Source organism: Macaca thibetana, chromosome X (assembly GCF_024542745.1).
Source record: "Macaca thibetana thibetana isolate TM-01 chromosome X, ASM2454274v1, whole genome shotgun sequence".
Classification (NCBI taxonomy): Eukaryota; Metazoa; Chordata; class Mammalia; order Primates; family Cercopithecidae; genus Macaca; species Macaca thibetana.
In genome coordinates, this window is record NC_065598.1 from 37,455,034 (window position 1) to 37,474,590 (window position 19,557).

Here is a 19,557-nt window from a genome sequence, read left to right on the forward strand (position 1 = left end):
TAACAAGATACCTATCAAATTGGCAACAATGAAAAAGTCTAGCAATACCATTTTGGTAAATATATGGAGAAATAGTACATTCTAGAGGGAATGTAAAATGATGCAACGACTTTAGAGGGCACTTTGGCATTACACTGCATTTAATAAAGAATGAGATAGCTATACATGTTGATTTAGCAATATCTAGCTACGTACTCTAGAGAAATCCGTATATGTGCACAAAAAGACTTATCCAGAAATGACTAGTGCAGCATGGTCAATAATAATAAGCAACATAAACGTCCCTCTGCAGGAGAATGGATGAACGGATGCGCTGGAATATTATACCTCAGTTAAAATGAATGACATAGAGTATATGTATCAACATGACTAAATCTTTAAATTATAATGTGCAGTAAGAAAAACAAGCTGCAGAATAATATACAGTGCATAGTAATACATAAAAATAATACTCTTTTTGTGAAGTACGGCAACATACAACACAGTAACATGCACTTTTTTCTTCGTACATACAAAATTGTAATAGTAAAATAACATGCAAAGGAATGCTAAGCATCATCACATTCGTGGCAGTGAACACCTCTGGAAAAGAGCAGCTAGAAATGAAAATTGAGGCATGAAGAGATCTTCATCTCGACCTGTAATGTTTATCTTATATTTTAGAAAGATAAACTAATAAAAATAAATAGGGCAAAATATTAACGTTTGGTGAAACTGGCTGGAGGATTTTGTTTTAGGAAGAACAAAACAAAACCTCAAGGAATAATCTGGCCTAGAAACTCCTTCTAGGATTGACAGTGGTACGTTGATCTACGTTCCTCAAATGGTGGATAGTTGAAAACTGAATTTGAAAACATGCTTTCTAATTATTTTAGATACATCCCCTACTCTATCATCAATGATAGAGTGAATAAAGAGCAACAGATAAAATTCATGAAATGCAGTGTTGAAAATTAAAGACGATGACATCAAGCAATCGGAATGCTAGAAGTGCCTCAGAAGAAGTTATCCTGGGCCATTTTGCAAAATTTTTATTCATGTTTGGAAGTAACTACATTTGTGAACAGCTGTTTCTTCAGTGCAAAACTGAGAACTGAATAGAACTATGTAATGTTCCCAGTTAAAGAAATCTAGACTAAATTCTTTACTGCACATCAAAAAGAGAAATAAAAGACCTTGACATTGACATCTTGGGCCTGAAGAAAAATGTTAGACTCACATGGAAGGATTAGAATATTACAAAAGCAAAACGAAAATTTTCCTGTTTCTATTTGTTTTTAAATTTCAAATTTAAAACATAATTTCTAATGTATGAATTATTAATACTGACATCAAAGCTTAAAAAATAAAGCTTAATTCTATTCATGACAGCTAATTTTTCTAATACCGTATATATTACCTACCTGCTCCCTATTGTCACACCCTTCCCCCTGCAATATGACTTGGCTGTTCTGGCATCTCACTTTATCTTTCATTATGTCTCTACCCAGTGCTGTATCAAGGAGAGTAGTCAGAATGGTCCTCTGTGGGTATAAACAATAAGAGGGTGCATTGTCTGGAGGGAATTTAAAGACAATAATAAAACTGATCAAGAGTCGCTCTGCTTTTAAAATGTTTTTGGTATGAAATTATCTTATTTCACCTTCATTTTTAATTGAAATTTGTATTGATAAATAGACTTTATGCAATCGTAAGAAAGAATAGGGAGAGATCCTATGTATTTGTTTCCCAGTTCCCCCAGTGCTAACATTTTGCAAAACTGGAGCACAATGTCACAGCCAGGATATTGGCATTGATAAAATTTGATTTTATTCAGACTTCTCCGTTTTACTTGTACTCATTTGTGTGTATATTTAGTTCTGCACAATTTTATGACGTCTAGGTTTGTGTATCCACCACCACAGCCAAGATACCGAACAGCTCCAAAACAAGGATTCCTTGTGTTGCCCTTTTATAACCATACCAAATTCCCTCCTGCCTCCTGATGGAGGAGGCTCCTCTCCCTTCACCATCTCTGTCCTCTGACATCCACTAATCTTTTCTCCATTTTTAACTATTGGTTAAAAATTTTTATATAGATTAAATCATACAGTATGTATTATTCTGAGATTGGCTTTTTTTTTTTTTTTGAAACAAGTTCTCACTCTATCTCCCAGGCTAGGGTGCAATGTCATGATCACAGCTCACTGCAGCCTGGCCCTCCTGGTCTCAGGCGATCCTCCTGCCTCAGCCTTCGAAGCATCTGGAACCACAAGTTCACACCACCACACTGGCCACTTTTTAAATTTATCTTTTGGTAGAGATGGGGGTCTCCTTATGTTGCGCAGGCTGGTCTCAAACTCCTGGGTTCAAGTGATCCTCCTGCCTTGGCCTCCCAAAGTGCTGGAATTACAGGCCTGAGTCGCTGCACCCGGCTGAGATTGACTTTTATACTTAATACAATTCCCTGGAGATTCATGCTATTTGTTGCACATATCAAGTGTTTTTTTGTTTTTGGTTTTGGCAGTATTATATGTATGTACCACAGTTTGTTAAGCCATTCACCCATTGATGGATATCTGAGTGGCTTCTAGATTATTGCTATTACTTATAAAGCTGTTATGAACACTCATGTCTAGGTTACTGGTCTATTTTTTTATCACCATGTGCTGGAAATTCTGTCATCTGCTGGAGTAGACTATTCCCATCAACCTGTTTCCTGCCTAGTACATCATGCTCTCCGCCACAATTGCTGCTGATACCATTATCAATACTGCTGCTGGTGTTAGTAGTATTGAAGCTTGGACAGTCTTCCCTGGATTGGAGAGTGGTAGAGAGACGAGAGGGCATCTCTAGCCACAGCTCTGCCATTAAGAAAACGTGGGCTAATCCTTAACCAGACTCAAGTGTTTCTGCTTCTCTCTTCATCTGCACTCTTCTCCACCTGTTGACTAATACTCTCCTTATTTTCTAATCCAAAATTCAGAGGGAACTAGTTTGCTTGGCTTAGCTAATGTACCTGCCGCCTTAGGGGTTTAAAATCCATCTATGGATGATCCATCACTGGGTCAGGTGCTCATGCCTAATGCAATATGTAATCACTTCTAAGTAGAGCATCTGTTTCCCCAAGCTGAAGGGCAGGATTATTTGATCTGTGGGCTACGCAATTTCTGCTAACAGGAGGTATTGAGTGGGCCATGATTGCAATGTCCAGTATGCATGGAAAATTCTCTAGGCAAACTAGATACCCATCTTAATCCTAAAGTAAGCAAAAAATAATAAAACACTCACAAAGTGTTGAATTTTTATAATAATGTTCTTCAAAAAATATGGTTGTAAAATAAACTTCAAGATAAGAAGATACAAAATAATCTGTAATCTAGTGAAAAGTTAGGTGATGTGTATCAAAAAGGAATAATCTAGTTTTGGAAAAATTGATGTATAGCCCTGCTTTCTTACAATAAAGAGATCACAAGTTTGGTTTACTGATAAGGATCCTCTGAGTCCAAGATGATAAAATCATAATAGGTAAATGTGTTTTGTGTTCGATTGTTTATAACAGTAAAAAAAAAAAAAAAAAAAAAAAAAGGCTCAAATCATTAAGGTACAATTTTTAAAGTGACCACAAAACATTACTTACTCTAATGTAGGGGTTGGTAAACTCTAACCAGCCTGCTACTTATTTTTATATGTAAAGTTTTATTGGAACACAGTCATACCCATCCATTTACTTGTCAACAGCTGCTTTTACACTACAGTGGCATACTTGAGTAGTTGCAAAAACCTTCAAAGCCTCAAATATTTACTAGCTGGCCTTTTACAAAAAAAGTTTGCTTTGTTTAATTACCAAGAACCCATTACACCAATCCTGACTATTTTTGGTGGTATACTGTATGAGCATTAGCTGCAAAAGCCCATGTTAATTCATGCAACTTAACCCATATCAAATTCCTAGCCTACAAAATTAGAGGTTATAGAAAGGTCAGTACATACCACAATCTAATCATTTTCAAAGAGATTTTCTCCATAAGGCCTTATAAGAAATAAAAATAAATTGACAGAATTTTCATTAAATAATACTTCCTCATCTAAAACTCCGCCCTGGGAAATCTAGATTGAAATATCTCAAGTTAAAGCTGGTTGCTATGGTCTGAATGTTTGTGTCTTATCCCAATTCATGTCAAAGCCTAAATACTAATGTGGTGGTGTTGGGAGGTGGGGCCTTTGGTAGGTGATTACGTTATGAGTATGGAGCCCTCATGATTGGGATTACTGCCCTTACAAAAGAGACCCCAGAGAGCTGCCTTGCTCCTTCCACCTTGTGGAGACACAGCTAGAGGCTGTCGTCTATGAGCCAGGAAGCAGGCTCTCACTAGACTGAATCTGTCAGTGCCTTGATCTTGGACTTCTCAACCTCCAGAACTGTGAGAAATAAATTCTTACTGTTTATAAGTCACCCAGTTTATGGTATTTTGTTATAGAAGCCCAAACCGACTAAGACAATGGCATTCATGAAAAATGTATCTAAAAAGATAAAGCATTCAATAAAATTAAAAGGTATGCATTTGCCATAAAGTTGAATATTTATTACTAGATAAGCCCAGGCAACAAATTCCCTGACCCAGTTGGGGGTAGCTGTGAAGGAACTTTCTGATATGGTTCTCATCTTTTAAGGATCCCAGAATGGGGGTGGTTGCCCACATTTTGTCTTCCATAGGGACAAGATATATCATACTAGCAGTCCTGCAAGTGTCTGTAGAGGATGCTAGCTTTAACCGTGAGATCCTCAGAAGCCATTTGGGGAGAGGACATTCTTCATGAAGCAATTGGGGCTATTTCTATCTAGACCTGAATTGTCAATACATCATATATATCCAAGAATGATATGGAATGATATTCAGTGGGACCACAGGGAGAATTACAGTTTGCAACTAGACAAAGTGGGCTAGAGTCTCCTAAACTACTGATGTTAAGGCATACTGATGATAGTCATCTAAATCTTGTAAGAGATGAATGTTTAAGATCTTTTTGGATGGGCAGGGTGGCTCACGCTTGTAACCCCGGCATTTCGAGGCCGAGGCTTGGACTACAGGCATGCGCCAGCACGCCAAGGTAATTTTTGTATTTTTAGTAGAGACAGGGTTTTGCCATGTAGGCCAGGCTGGTCTCAAACTCCTGCCCTCAGGTGATCCACCTGCCTCAGTCTCCCAAAGTGCTGGGATTACAGGCATGAGCCACCATGCCCAGCCTTAATCTTTGCTTTGGTATCTGCTATAAGAATGACTTCTGCCACAAAAAGTCACACACTTTTCTCCCACTTAAAAAAAAAACTGTTATCAAAAATAGAGAACTATTTTTACTTAAACTTTGAAAATATAATCCTGGACATCCTAAGATTAAAGAATGTGATGATGAAAGCAGGTAGTAATAATATATTCAATGACTCATAATTAGGTAACACTCAACTTGGAAAGAAGAGCAGAAAGTACTTTCACTAGAGAAATCGTAATGCGAGGTTGCCATCATTTAGGCAGCATATGGGTACTTTACAAACATAAAATTAGAATGTTACAAAAATCCTTTGAATACCCTAATTTTACAAACTTAAAGTCGTTAATTAAAAACAACAACACAATTGCAAGTTGACAAATAAGACAGAATCCCTTGCAAAAAATAATCATTAAAAATTAGTAGTTACAGAATATATTTTTACACTGACTTATGAAAATGAAATTTTGTGTTAAAATCATGAAGTAAAAGGCATAAAATAGAAGCTATTAATTATGTTGTAATGTACTGGATTTGGGCTGCTATTTTAATGATATTTATTCTGCATAATATTCTTTTTCTTTCTTTCTTTCTCTTTCATCCCTCCCTCCCTCCCTTCCCTCCCTCCCTCCCTCCCTTCCCTCCCTCCCTCCCTCCTTCCCTCCCCTCCCTCCCTCCCTGCCCCCTTCCTTCCTTCCTTCCTCCCTCCCTCCCTTCCTCCCTCCCTCCCTTCCTCCCTCCCTTCCTTCCTTCCTTCCTTTCTCTCTCTCTCTCTCTCTCTTTCTTTCTTTCATCTTGTTTTGTCGCCCAGGTTGGAGTACAGTGGTGTGATCTCAGCTCACTGCGATCTCCGCCACCCAGGTTCAAGCAATTCTCCTGCCTCAGCCTCCTGAGTAGCTGGGATTAGAGATGTGTGCCACCATGCCTGGCTAATTTTTGTATTTTTAAGACAGACGGGGTCTCACCCTGTTGGCCAAGCTTGTCTCAAATTCCTGACCTCAAATGATCCACCTGCCTCCCAAAGTGCTGTGATTACACAGGTGTGAGCCACCATCCCCGGCATTTCTTCTATTTAGAATTTCTCATAGCAAGCAGAATGCCATTTCTCTAACTATTAAATGATTATCCAGAAGCAAAAGTACAGCACAGGAAGATAATATTTATTATATTTTAACTAGAAACAGAGCAGATAGCAAGTTTACGAGGTACAAATTTTTTTTTCTTAAATTAGGCTTAAACAACAATAATAAAAAACAAGTCTGCATATATATTTTGGTCACTATTATAATCTTCCAGGGCACAAAAGCCAGCAGCATAAAGAAACATGAATAATGACTGAGAATTTTTGATGTGCCAAAACAAAGATCACTGCATTAAACTCCTTTATTTTGTTATTACTATTCTTAAACATTGAACAATTATTAATTATGGTTATTCGGCAAAATATCAAACATGCACATAGTATTCCTACAAGAATATTGCCTTAATATTGTCAATATTAACACAAAGCTTATTCCTCTCCAAAATTCAATGAGTTATGGTTCCACTCTCTACATGTATTAGTGTTAGTGGTAATATGCAAAACTGATTTTGTTTTCAGGGTTAAGTAGCAGATTGACTTCACATTTGGTGGCCAGCTGTGTACCCTAATTTTCATCTATTTTCTTAATAAATTTAATTACATTTCATAAGCCCTGAGATAACGTGCTAATGATTGTATACTTTTAATCTATACTTTATTCCACTCAATTTGAACCCCATATAATAAGTCTTTTAAATTATTTACAGATGGTTGTAACTAAAGCAATGACAAAATTTACTACTTGTATAGATAAGACTGATAATAAGGCCTTTAACTAAGAGTTGCATATTTTATATGCACTTTTAACTTGCTAGGAGCAACTCTTAAAATTACATCTATAATTCTGTCAGAAAACAGTAAGTGCTTTTCATTTTGCTTACTTCTATATGTGTAACCAGATTCACTTTTTTCCTCCCTTGTAAAACAACTAGTTTCTTTTCCTTCCCCAAATATTAATACTTGTCTTCCAACTGAACAACTGCTAAAAGGAACTTAGCATTTGCGCAGCACATTGACAACTATAGTGTTTAGCAGAGACGTATGCCCATAATAGGCATCTGATAAATGTTTGTTCCACATGGAATGAGTGAATTGTAAGGCAGCTGTTTGAGTCATATACTGTTCATCATATACTGCAACTAATTTTATTTAACTAGGAAATTCAGTTTACCAGATTTAATTTACCCTCAAGTGTAAATCCAAAAATTTGAAATTTTAAAAAAATTGATTTACTAAACCTCATAAAAAGTAAACAAGTTAATCATAGTTGTTACTATCCTATTCGCTGATAGAAAATTAAAAAAAATTATTACTTTCCACTAAATATTAAGTACAACTAAGTGAGGGGAAGAAAGTTTTACAAAACTAAAAGATGTTAGCTAATTCTTATCATTTTCTCCACATTTAACCTTGCAGCTTTTTTGTTCATATATTTATTCCTGTTAACTTCTCTAGCTGAAAGATAACTTTATCATCTGAATGTAGTTCCCCATCACCTTAGGTACAAAATATTAGTGAAAAGCTGGTGTAAATGTAAGATTGTATTTTCATGTCATGCCATATTTCTAAATTTATTTTTTGCTAGCATTCCATTTTTCCTATTTAAATGATGCTGTATAGAATATGAGCTAATCTGCCAATGACTATGATATTGCTCGCTGATAAATATCAGTTTTTGTTGATAACTTTAAAGCATATTGCACGCTTGTCATCTAGCACACTAGTAAACAACTATTACTTCTTTTTGGAAAGGATACACTGACAAATTCCTAAGTTAACGGCTTTAGCCCAACATTTTTAGTCAGTTAAAGAACAATAGCAATGGCAAAAACATTGACAATACAGTTCATGGTCCGGTTCTCCCATCTTACGGTACAGGTTCCTGAAACACACAAAAAAAGGATTTTGAAATACCAGCAAAACATAAAAATTATCAGAGTATATATATATACATATACATTTTTCTCATGTTTTAATATCTTACTTCCTTCAACCTGTTAAGTTTTCACATTTCACATCGGTCTGAAGGTATACTTGTTACTAGGTACAAAGCAATACTGTTGATAGTCTTTTCCGAATTTAATTAGAATTAAATAAGTATTTGATTAAAAAGTGCAGTTGGACTTTGCTAAAAGTTGGATTTTGTGTAAATCAGCTTAAGATCTCTTACCATCAGATGTGGTATCCCAAAAGCAGGAGCTGGCTGTGTGAAAGCCATATGCGCTCTTCTGGACCACTGCACAGGTCACTGCAAATAAAGTCACAGAATGAGGACACTTACAGACAAAGGGAAAGAGAACCAAGGTCAAAGTGTGTGAGTTCAGAGCTCTACAAGCCTTAAAAAAATAAAAATAAAAATAAAAAATCACAGAAAACAAAGCATTCAGCAAATAGATTGAAAAAAAATAAATAAATAAAAGCCTCTCATCGTTATCTAGCATCATGATTTTGACCCCACTGGATTCAGTTGGTTTTCTGACCATTGCCATTACCACTGGTGATTGTATTGCTGGAAAAATATCAGTCAAATTCTGTGCTTTGTACCATGGGCAGAATTCAGACACAGAAATGCAGGAAATACTTTGGGAGGCCGAGACGGGCAGATCATGAGGTCAGGAGATCGAGACCATCCTGGCTAACACGGTGAAACCCCGTCTCTACTAAAAAATACAAAAAACTAGCCGGGTGAGGTGATGGGCGCCTGTAGTCCCAGCTACTCGGGAGGCTGAGGCAGGAGAATTGCGTAAACCCGGGAGGCGGAGCTTGCAGTGAGCTGAGATCCGGCCACTGCACTCCAGCCTGGGTGACAGAGTGAGACTCTGTCTCAAAAAAAAAAAAAAAAAGAAATGCAGGAAATGTTCCACTTTATAAACAGCTGCTGTGTGGAATCACAGATAAAGAGGCATGGGACTACTGAAAGAAACACAGTTGAGCTAAGAGGGGGGTCTCAGTGGAAAGAAAGAACTGATGGAAATGCAAAGGGTGATACTACCAAAGACAAGTAGCTCGAACTGCCTTTGAGTAGTGAAAGATCTTCATCTTTTAAGTATTATTATAGATTATCTTTGAATGAGTAAATCAGAAGTCCTTTATACCCTGTTAGTATCCAACTTAAAGGTCTGTTGTTCATATACCTTCTCAAAATTCAGAGAAAATCACAATGACAAAGGCAAGTGAACCAGTGAGGAAGGATACTGATACTTACCAATATATTTATAAGCTTTTCCCAACTTAACCAAATGTGTTAAGGATTGTTCCACTATGCTTGCGGTCCACTGGTTGATGTTGTTGTGATTATAATCTTCACCACCTAAAACCCCATCTACACACTAAAAGGGCACAGAGGACAGTTAATTTAGTCAGTAAAACTGTTCAAAAAGAACAAGTTTTACACAAATTGCAGTAAAAAATTTATTGAAAACATAAAATATACTTATAGCTCAATAAGGCATCTTAGAAAATATACACTTGGTAAATATTGATTACGCACTGTCTCTAATTGCTTAAGAGTTTTGAAAGAGTTTCCACATACATTATCTCACTCTATGAGATACTATGGGCCATATAAAGATAAATATGTCATGGTTTCTGTGTAAATAACTTAATCTAGCAGAGAAGCTAATAAAAAATTCTAATATCTATAACACAAGGAAGACTAATGATAAATTATGTAATAAAATTGTGGTGGAGAAATTAAAAGGTGATATCAATTGGTTAACAAGTAGCTTTGAAATAGCTGGGATTTGAACTAGGGCTCACGTGCTAGAAACAGGATTGGACTAATTTAAAAACATAATTCTTATGCATAATAATTATATTCTTATTCATACTATGTAATTGTTTAGCTATGAAACAACTAGCACACCCGCCACTGAAAGTAAATAAAGATGTTCTAGAAAGATAAAGTCAAATATCATAATTTCCCATAGTGCTTAATTTCATCCACTTCTGATGCCTGATTAAAAGCACTGGCTCTAGTATCACAATCCTAGGTTTTAAGGCCTGCTTTGACACCTATCTGCTGTGTGACCTTTAGCAAGTGACTTAACCCCTTCAAATCCCTATTTTCCTAATCCTTATAGAAAGGATAACAGCATCATCTTACCAGGTTGCTGTTAGGATGAAATGAGACAATGAATACCAAGTGCTCAGTGACTAGCACAGAGTTAGCATATAAATAATGTTAACTACTATTATCATATTGCTGCTGTTATATTTTACATTTGAGTGATGAAAATTGGATAATAAAGCACTCATTTAATTCATTTTTAGAATCTAACACACACATGCACCTTCATTTACTATAATTAGACTCATTTAATTCATTTTTAGAATCTAGCTTAATAATACACACATACACACACATGCAGCTTCATTTACTATGATTAGACCACAGTAAATATTTATAAAGGCACTAATACAAAATCTTAAGTTGGATAGTATAAAATCTTCACTAATGATAAAATATAAAAAGAGAAATTAAATATTTTAGCAGGGTTGACAAAAGTAATGTGGCTTAAATTTTTCTCCTAGAAAGCTCAATAACATGAGAAAGTAGGAAGGGTAGTGGCTTAAGGATCAGGGGAATAGAATTTTAATTCTGGCTTTACCATTCCTAAGCTGGTGACCTTTGGACAAACCTATTCCTCTCTTGAGATCACCTTTCCTTAAGGATAAAGTAAGAGCAGTCATTTTTCTTTCAGGTTATTTAGTAGGACAACTCCAAATTTTGCTCTAAACAGCAGAAAACACCATGGGGTGTGGGTGCCACTGTAAATAGCCCTGCTAATTACTATTAATTAACATTTAGCCTAATTAATTACATTAACACGGAGGCCCATGAGACAATGAGGTCCTTAAACAGCTCTGTATTCTCAGCGCTAAACTTAGCACTTAGCAGGTATTCAACAAATGTTGTTGAAGCAATATTGATTTTGATATACTCGCTGGGTATCTTAAATACACTTTAGACTAAGTTCTAAGTTAATTTCATTTGTAGCTCATTTTTTCTTTGACGATTTTATTGGGAAGCAATTTCTATTACTAACAATAAAGAAAATGTATGCATATTACTGATAAATGGGTGTCTCTGAGTTCAGAAGGAAAAACATATCAGCATAGGGGCTCAGAGCAAGAAATTAAAGGAAAGAAAATAAGATTAATAAGACAATAAGATCAGTAAGGAAATCAGAAATAACTGCTGAAATTATGTAATCATCTAGGAAGTGCTGAACTGTTTTAAAATGTTGCTCATTCTCAGGCATTTCCAATGCCTCAATGGAAATGTTTCAATGGCAAAAGAGGGTTGGTTCATGGGAAGAGGAAAGATAGACATTTAGCTACAAGTAACCTGTAGCAAAGCTGAGTTTCTTTGTAGTCTCATATTTCATATAAAAATTCAAGAGAAGCTTGCTTTTGACTACATCAGAGTTTGTTTTTATTTAAAAATGTTTTCAGTTAAATTACTTATATTACTTAATTCCCTCTCACAAATATTCAAGAAAAACTGATGTTCCAAAATGCATCCAGTGACTTCTAGCACCACCTAGCCACTGCCGAGTATGCATTTCCCAGTTGAAAAAGCATGACTCTTTTAATTTGACATAATATTAAAGTAACAGACATATGGTTTGAAAAATCCAGTGGAACAGAAAAGCTTAGAACGAAAAGAGTCTCCTTCCCACCCTTTCCTTTCCCATCCCCAGTCCCATTCCCCAGAGGAAACTCATCAGTGTACAACTGTTTTTATTTCTTCTAAGGGTTACTTACGTATCTCCAAATAATGTTTATGTCACTATTTCCTGATTCATGAATTATAGGCCACATCCATATAACTCCTACTATGATAGATGAGAATCTGGTTCCCTCAGACCACCTGCCCCCTTCTCTCAATATAGTGAAATCACAATTTTTTAACTTAGGTCTATTTACATGGTTAGAAACATGTTTCTTTTCCACTCTAGATGTTTTCTTCCACACAGAGGATTGTTCTTTAACATTCCTGGCCTCCTGTCCTGTCAGTTATTCCTCCCCATGGAGGTGGAACGAGTTACCTGGTTGGTGGGTGATAACCATTGTTCTAACATCTCATTTGGGAGAGCCAGTCTCCCAAATGTGTTGAACTTGGGCTTTCGTTTCTCCTTCCCTCTCTACCCAAACAAATGAAAGGCACCAGCCTGAACAAGTGTTTCTCTCTGCTGACTCAAACTTTCTCTTGGATGACTCTTCCCAGGGCTGAACTGAATGGGAGTTAGCAAAACAAGCTACAATCACCAAACTAGTTTTTATCAGTAATAAAGGTAGTATTTTGTTCTCTTCCTATTGGCTCCTTTTTCTTTTCATTTGGTTCAGAACTTAAGGAAGAAGGCACTATTTAAATGGAATCCCAAATAACGCAGCATTCTTTCTTCTATGTTCCATCAACCAAGGACAGTCTTTCCTGACTTTCCACTTTGAAAACTAAGATCACTCCCTTCTCATTACCTCCACTCCCTCTTCCACCTCCCAGTTTCCCTCATTTGTGCTTTTACATTGTAAAGGTATTAAAAACCTTTGCTTTCTACTTTTAATAATTAAATACTCCCAGGCTACATAGATAGAATGCATAATTCTGAAGTATTAAAATATGGCAGGATTTTCAGGTGCCTGTCTAGTGCTCTCAGACCTTGAGTTAATTCTCGCTGTGTAAGGCCAGACCTGGGTGTTAAAAAAATACCTTTCCCATACTGTAGTCTGTATGTGATACCTCTAAAATAATGAAAGTTCCCCTGCAGAATTAACTCCCAAAGACAATTTCTTTTCTATTTGCCTAAAAGGAGTTTCAAATATTTTTCTTAAAATTTTGATTTACTACCATATCAATGTTTAAAAGATGTTAAGTGATCATTTCTCCAATTATATTGGGCAAAAAAGTATACATGCCCAAAGGCAGATATTTCTAGGGCTTTTGTTATCTATTTTACATAATATACATATATATTATACATATACTTTACATTATAAAAGTTGACATGTGTGCACATATATATACACATACATACACTTTTATAGCATTAACATTTAAAATAATGTTTGCCTTCTGGAATAAAAGTTATTTTATCCAAAAGACAGGGCATCAATTTTAAACCAGTTTTCTAGACTAAGAAAATCCTTAAGCATCTCTTCCAAGATGCTGATAGCACACAACAAAACACAGAAGGACCCCTATAAAGAATTAGTGGATAAATATTTAAAATCTTGTTCTTGGCCTGGTGTGGTGGTTCACGCCTGTAATCTCAGCACTTTGGGAGGCCAAGGCAGGTGAATCACCTGAGGTCAGGAATTCGAACCTAGCCTGACCAATATGGTGAAACCCCATCTCTGCTAAAAATACAAAAACTGGCCGGGTGTGGTGGTGGACGCCTGTAGTCCCAGCTACTTGGGAGGCTGAGACAGGAGAATTGCTTGAACCCGGGAGGTGGAGGTTGCAGTGAGCCGAGATCGTGCCACTGTTCTCCAGCATGGGCGATAGAGCAAGACTCTGTCTCAAAAAACAATAAAATAAAATAAAATAAAATAAAATAAAGCAAAATCTTGTTCTTTTAACAGTAAGGTTTCTAAGTTTGTACTGAAACTCAAAATATAGCTTTTAAAAGTCTCCACCAATGCAGCAAGCTTCAAGAGAAGAAAAATGTATGACTCACCTCTTTGACAATATTGTGGGCTTCCTCAGCATTGAAGCCAACCTAAAGGGGAAACAAAAGGTAAAGCTGCTTTCAACACAGGCTTGCAGATATGACGCTACACAGAATATCCTAGGCTGGCCTAGACAGGTGTTAGTGACAGGAGACCACAGTGATAAAGGGCATCGGGTCTACCGAAGGGGCCAATCTTGCCCCTAAACACTTAAAAATACTGAATGCTTTCCCTACCTACCTCCCTGGAGATTGACTCATGAGGTCTGGGGAGAGCCTGCAAGTCTATATATATATTTTTAAAGTGCTTTATACTGGTGATTCTAATGAACATCCTAGATTAAGAATCATTGTATTGTAACACGTAGGAAATAAGCAAGAGGTGGCTATGAAGATGTTATGTGTTATAAGAATATAGATATGGCTTCAGCTAAGTGAGAGAATAAAGTGGTTCATAAGAAGAGAATGCTTAATAGACTATTTTCAATTTTGTTTTTAACTTATGCTAGGCAAAAATTTATAGGCAAAAATTCCTTTCCCAAATTAAAGACTATGAAAATACTTGATAACTCAAGATTAATATCACTTTAGTACTATACAGTGGTCTGACAACTTAAGTCTTTTCTTTGGAGTCCCCATCAATAACAGGAAGATGACAACTGACATTATGGGGTTCTGGTGAGGGTGGGGAAAGCCTGAGTCAGTAAGCAAGGGCTCGTAATCCATAAAGCACCTCCTTCCAGCCCACCCAGGCAAGCATCACCGGGAGCAGGAGTGGCAGTGCCACCAGGACCCCGAAACCCCGAGCCATGGGGGCTGCAGCACCTGCACTGAGGAAGCCAAGGGACGGAGGAAGCAGCGGGAAGACCCGTTTTCGAGGCCCGCCCGGTAGGAGGGCGGCGCCCGTCACCCCATGCCCACTCCTCGCACCCAAGTCAGGCCTCGTCCTCCCAACCCTGCCCCGACCCCACCGTCTGATCCGCGCGCTCCTGGCCACCCCTGCCACCCCGAATCTCAGGACTTCGGGGTGGGGAGAACGGGTAGGGCGGGGCGGATCCCTGGCCCTGCGGAGAGGACCCGGGCTCGGAGGACGCCGCACCCCAACTCTTGGGGCCGCCCTCGCTGGGAGACCACTCGGCAAGAGCCCCGCGCAGACGAAGGCAGGAGTGGGGGGCGCTTCCAGGTAGCCAAGGGGAGGTACCTCGTCGCAGTGGCGATGGTACTCCTCCATGGTAGCGCCGGCTCTCCCTGGGGGCGGAGCGACGCGCCGGTGGAGCACCGCGGCCGCGCACTGGCCTCCGGGGAGGCCCCACCCCCGTTTATGGCCTAGGGCCTTTCCCTACGCATTCCCCGCCTTTGTGTCGCAGTGGCGTCACCTGGCAGCGCTGGGCGGGCTCCGGGCAACGCCAGGCGTCACTTCAGGCCACGCACTTCTTCCTTGCTTCCTCTGCCCTTTCTGGAAACAAGGGATGAATGTTAAAGAACTGGGAATGGCGCCAGTGTGGATCAGATGGGGTGACCTGTGGCAGTTAGTCTAGACTCCACACTATTGGTTGAGTGCCCACTGCTGTGGTTACTTGCATGTATTTGTTCATTCACCATCATCTGGCACATAAATGTAGTTAATTTCGTGGTAAATCAGTCACTTTGATTTGTCCACTTACTAGCTATGTTACTTGGAAAAATTCACCTCCCACAGCCTCAGTTTTCTCATATGGAAACTTACCATCATACCTATTTCACTACTGGTTGTAAGGATCAGATGAGATGCTGTATACACGGCTCCTAAAGTAGATGCTTCTCAGCAAGAGCACAATGGCTACATTTTAAAATAAATGTAGTAATTTTAAATTAGTAATTTTAAAATAAGTTACTAATTTCCAGAGGATCCTAGACACTTCCTCAAAACCTCACAATAAGTCAGAAGAGTTAATTCTTCCATCACTGCTTTTATCAAGATGAACCTGAGGTATAGAGAATTTAATTTGCCCAAGGTCATACATCCAGTAGGGTGTAGAAAAGGGACTTGAGCTCAAGTAGTCTGATAGCAGAGCCCAAGCTCTTAACCACGGTATTACTTTCCTATTGCTACTGTAACAAATTACCAGAAATGTGGTGCCTTAAGGCAGCACAGACCTGTTCTCTTACAGTTCTGTTACCAGTGGAGGGTGTCCAGGTTCTTGGTGCTTTGGACAAAGAATCGGACAAAACGCACAAACAAAGCAAGGAAAGAATGAAGCAACAAAAGCAGAGATGTATTGAAAACGAAAGTACACTCTACAGGGTGGGAGTGGGCAGAGAAGCTGCTCAAGGGCCGAGATCTAGAATCTTCTGTGGTTCAAATACCCCCTAGAGGTTTCCCATTGGCCACTTGGTGTGCACCCCATGTAAATGAAGTAGTAGCCCACAATCAGAGGCTGAAGTGAAGTTACAAAGGCCACACTCTTATGCAAACATCTGATTGGTTGCAAGAAAGCAACCATCAGAGGCTAAAATGAAATTACAAAGTTGCACTTCTATTCAAAGACTTGGCCCATAATCAGTTTGATTGGTTGCAGACAGCAACCAATCAGAGGCTGAAGTTACAAAGTTACACTCCTATGCAAGTGTCTGATTGGTTGCAAAAAACAATTTGCAAATGTCTAATTGGTTGCAAAAAGCAACCAATCAGAGGTAGTTTAAATTTCCCATCGGCCCCGCAGAAAAGGTGGGGGTTTGCAAAGGGAATAGCCTCTGGTCCTTTTGTTACTTAGGCATGGAAGTTTAGGGTTTTCCTTTTATTTTTATTTTTATTTTTTTGGGGACAGAGTTTCTCTCTTGTTGCCCAGGTTGGAGTGCAATGACGTAATCTCGGCTCACCCACCGCAACCTCCGCCTCCCGGTTTCAAGCAATTCTCCTGCCTCAGCCTTCTGAGTAGCTGAGATTACAGGCATGCACCACCACGCCCAGCTAATTTTGTATTTTTAGTAGAGACGGGGTTTCTCCATGTTGGTCAGGTTGGTCTCGAACTCCCGACTTCATCAACCTCAGGTGATCTGCCTGCCTCAGCCTCCTAAAGTTCTGAGATTACAGGCATGAGTCACTGCGCCCGGCCAGGGTTTTCCTTTCAATTTAGTTCTAGGAAGTCAGCCTGAAACAGTTTTAAGTTCCCTGCCTCCTGACCCTATTCTGCTGCCTCAGTTCTGGAGGTCAGAAGTCTAAAATGGGCCCATAGAGCTGCATGCCTTCTGGAGGCTCCAGGACAGATTCTGTTTCTTTGCCTTTTCCAGCTTCTAGAGACTGCCTGCATTCCTTGGCTCATGACCCCTTCCTCCAAATTCAAAGCCAGCAGTATCTTTTCTCCTGTCTTGCCTCTGCTTCAAAGGAGATGTGAGGCATCTCTACAAAGGAGAGATGTATAACTCTTGCCCTCCTGTTTCCCTCTCAAGACCCTTAATTTAATCACATATGCCATGTGTCTTTTGCACTCTGTATCATATTCACAGATGCTCAGAATTCAGATGTGGACAACTTTGAGGGGGAGCATTATTCAGCCAACCACAACACTTCTATTTTGCTCCCCAGAATGAAAGTTGGAAACCATGAGTCTTCTAGTCCAACTCCCTTATTTTACAAATAAAACTGAAGGTGAAAAGGTAAAGTAACTTCTATAGGACACATGGGTGTTACCTGGACTCCCGGGCTTCTGAATCTCAGGCTCTTATTTTATGAACTTAGAACCAAACAGGGCTGTTTACTTGACAATATGGTGTTTGTTATTGGTTCTCCTAAGTTGTGGATCATGCAGGGTTACTGCAGAAAAGTGACTGTAATCATAGAGGAAGCGCATCCTCTTTACTCGGGAGGCTGAGGCAGGAGAATGGCATAAACCCGGGAGGCGGAGCTTGCAGTGAGCTGAGATCCGGCCACTGCACTCCAGCCTGGGCGACAGAGCGAGACTCCGTCTCAAAAAAAAAAAAAAAAAAAAGAAAAGAAAAAGAATTTCTTTTTACCAAAGTTTTCATCCTATGAGCAACTCTAGCAGTCTATTCATGAGAAGGATTCGTAGTGTCTTTGTGAACATCATCAGTTTTATTTCCCTAAAGAACTGTTTCTATGCCTGGGTGGGTTAAATCCTTAAGTTATCTAATCTTAATACTGCAAGGGCTGCACCAGCACATCTCAAGTTTGTGTTATGTGATCATTCATGATGCATATAAAGTGAGATGAAGAAGTGTTGTTCCAGTTATCATTCCTGTGTAATAAATTACCCCAGAATTTAGCAGTTTATTTACTGTATTATGCTCATGGATTCTTTTGATCAGAAATTTGAACAAGGCACAGCAGAAATAATTTGCCTTTGCTCTGCGATGTCTGGGGCCTCAGGTGGGGAGACTCAAAGACTGGAGGAAATTCAATAGTGGGGACCAGAATCATCTGAAGACTTGTTCATTCACATGTCTGATATCTGGGCTTGGATGAATCAAATATTAGCACTGCCAACTGGAGCAACAACACATGGCCCCAATGAGTGGATTGGCTTCTTACCATCATGGCAGTCTTAGGGTGGCCAGATATCTTACATGGCAACTCAAAGCTCCAAGCATGAGTGTTCCATCGAGCATGGCAGAAGATATGTCACCTTTTATCACCTAGTGTCACAAGTTACACAGTGGCCCTTCTACCATACTCTAATCATTGAAATATTCACTCAGATTCAAGGGGAGGGGACACAGAATCCACTTCTCAATGGGAGAAGTGTCAAATAATTTGGGGGTCATGCTTTAAAACTACAAGTGGGTTTATTAACTAACATCCTGTGGTTGCAAGTAACAGAAAACCCAAATAGGATGAGCTGAAATAATGACATTTATTTTCTTATATAACCAGACTGATATGGTTTGGATCTGTGTCCGTGAGTGAGTTATTATGAGATCTGGCTGCTTAAAAGTGTGTAGCACCTCCCCCCTCTCTCTCTTCTTCCTGCTCCAGCCATGTTATATGTGCCTGCTTCCCCTTCACCTTCCACCGTGATTGTAAGTTTCCTGAGGCCTCCCCAGAAGCAGGAGTCACTCTGCTTCCTGTGCAGCTTGCAGAACCACAAGCCAATTAAACTTCTTTTCTTTATATATTATCCAGTCTCAAGTATTTCTCATTGCTGTAAAGCAATGAGAGAACAGACTAATACATACACAGAGGCAGAGATATTCCAGGTTCATTTAGTTGCTCAACAAATTTTGGGGGCTTCTGTGCTTTTCATCTTTCCATGCCGATATCCTCAGCATATCAGCAACATTTAGCCTTATGGTCATACATGGCTGCATTAGTTCTGGTATCGCTAGGAACAAAGATACCACGTTCAGTGAATAAGATGAGTGTTTTCTGGGGTTGATCGGATTTTCTAAGGAAAGCAAATCTTTATTTCAAGTCCTCAGGAATTTTCTCCACAGGTTCCATTGGCCAAGATTGGGCCACGTGACTCCCCACTAGGCAAAACATATGGGACAACAAATGTTGGTTTTTTCATTCTGTATGGTGAAAAGTGAGTTCTGCCAGCAAGAAAAAAAAAATGGATG

The 19,557-nt window shown here is 38.9% G+C and overlaps 1 protein-coding gene across 1 annotated transcript in view; it reads right to left on the bottom strand.

Annotated features, from left to right (window-relative positions):
- Positions 1-6,386: 6,386 nt before the first annotated feature.
- Positions 6,387-19,557, bottom strand: part of DYNLT3 (dynein light chain Tctex-type 3) — a 752,500-nt gene continuing 739,329 nt past the window's right edge. The window contains exons 2-6 of the mRNA XM_050776534.1: positions 15,203-15,294; positions 14,011-14,052; positions 9,534-9,657; positions 8,499-8,576; positions 6,387-8,210 (exon numbers count right to left, since the gene is read on the bottom strand). Of these exons, the coding sequence (XP_050632491.1) occupies positions 8,134-8,210; positions 8,499-8,576; positions 9,534-9,657; positions 14,011-14,052; positions 15,203-15,232 (351 nt within the window). The 5' untranslated portion in view covers positions 15,233-15,294 and the 3' untranslated portion in view covers positions 6,387-8,133. The remainder of the gene's footprint in view (positions 8,211-8,498; positions 8,577-9,533; positions 9,658-14,010; positions 14,053-15,202; positions 15,295-19,557) is intronic.